Source organism: Halyomorpha halys, unplaced genomic scaffold (genome assembly GCF_000696795.3).
Source record: "Halyomorpha halys isolate HHAL.00 unplaced genomic scaffold, Hhal_1.1 Scaffold755.1, whole genome shotgun sequence".
Taxonomy (NCBI): Eukaryota; Metazoa; Arthropoda; class Insecta; order Hemiptera; family Pentatomidae; genus Halyomorpha; species Halyomorpha halys.
In genome coordinates this window covers 398,720-399,883 of record NW_027108003.1, presented here as the reverse complement: position 1 = coordinate 399,883, position 1,164 = coordinate 398,720, and the positions used below count along the sequence as shown (strand labels likewise).

Below are 1,164 nucleotides of genomic sequence, written 5' to 3'. Positions count from 1 at the left end.
ATAAACTCATTCACAAAGACCTTAACATCCCATTCGTTGCAGATTTGACCCAAAACAGATATGCGTCTTTTCATTCCAAACTCCTTAACCGTCCTAGCCCATTAATTCTTAATCTTTCATCCTTAACAATCCCTGATAATCCTCCGTGGCGTCTGAAAAGAAGATGGCCACGGGACCTTGTAATTTAAATTAATGTTTGAAGTACCACCAATGGGTGGTTCCTTCCCAAGATTTTCAAGTGTATATGAAACATACTACATATTGTATTATATTGTACAGTTGTAAATTACATTAAATAAATAATTTTAAAAAAAAAATTATAAAGTGAGGGGGATCAATTTCTACAATTGGAATAATTAATTACTACTGATCAAGAATATAAGAAGAGCTCTGTAGACACTGTATATTCTTTAAGCTTTAGGTTTTTTGAGGGGAAATGACATTCAGGTAACTTATCAAAATAAATCAAGAAATGTAGGACATTAAGGACTCAACATCTGGAATGAATCTCAGGCATAGGATCATCAAGGTTATATTTAATTCCTAAATCAAGAGCTCTTACCTGAGCTAGGACCCGCCTCTCGAACGGTGTGAAGTATTTGAAGAGGAAGACTAGAAAAGCATCGTCCAGGAGAAGGTCCTCTGGCCGGATTGGTTTGGGATGAATGGTCCTCCGTGGCGGCGGAGGCGGCCTCGGTCGGAACCTGCCAATAAGAAAAGAGTTATTAAAGAGGCGTGGCCTTTTAGCTTTGTCATCCAACTGGGAATAAATTCAACTATAATAAGTGGTTTTAAAATTATTCCAATTGGTTAAAATTAAGACTATAACATATGTCAAAACTAAAATTTAAGAAATGGTGGATAATGGTATTATGTTACATTTTAGTCAAAATAATAGAAATTTCCGAATACTCCTTCTTACATACTATCTTGTTTAATTTGTCCTTAAATTATAGTGGTTTTGCGGAAATTCAAAAATTTAATTTTGCAGTATAAAATAGAAATAAATAAACATTAAATTCAAATTTATTCAGATTATATCACATATCCAAGTACAATCTAATTAGAAATTGAGTTTTACCAGTTAGTATTGATAACAACATGTTCACGGCCATTAAAAATAAAATTAATAAAAAATACCTTAAGAACATGAAATAAATTTTA

At 32.6% G+C, this 1,164-nt stretch overlaps 1 protein-coding gene across 3 annotated transcripts in view; it reads right to left on the bottom strand.

Moving 5' to 3' along the window:
- The window catches only part of LOC106685918 (F-box/LRR-repeat protein 16), a 356,715-nt gene that overhangs the window by 254,381 nt on the left and 101,170 nt on the right, over positions 1–1,164 (bottom strand). For all 3 annotated transcript variants that reach the window (XM_067046395.1, XM_014428921.2, XM_014428922.2), the window contains exon 2: positions 563–704. In XM_067046395.1, coding sequence (XP_066902496.1) covers positions 563–704 — 142 coding nt within the window. The remainder of the gene's footprint in view (positions 1–562; positions 705–1,164) is intronic.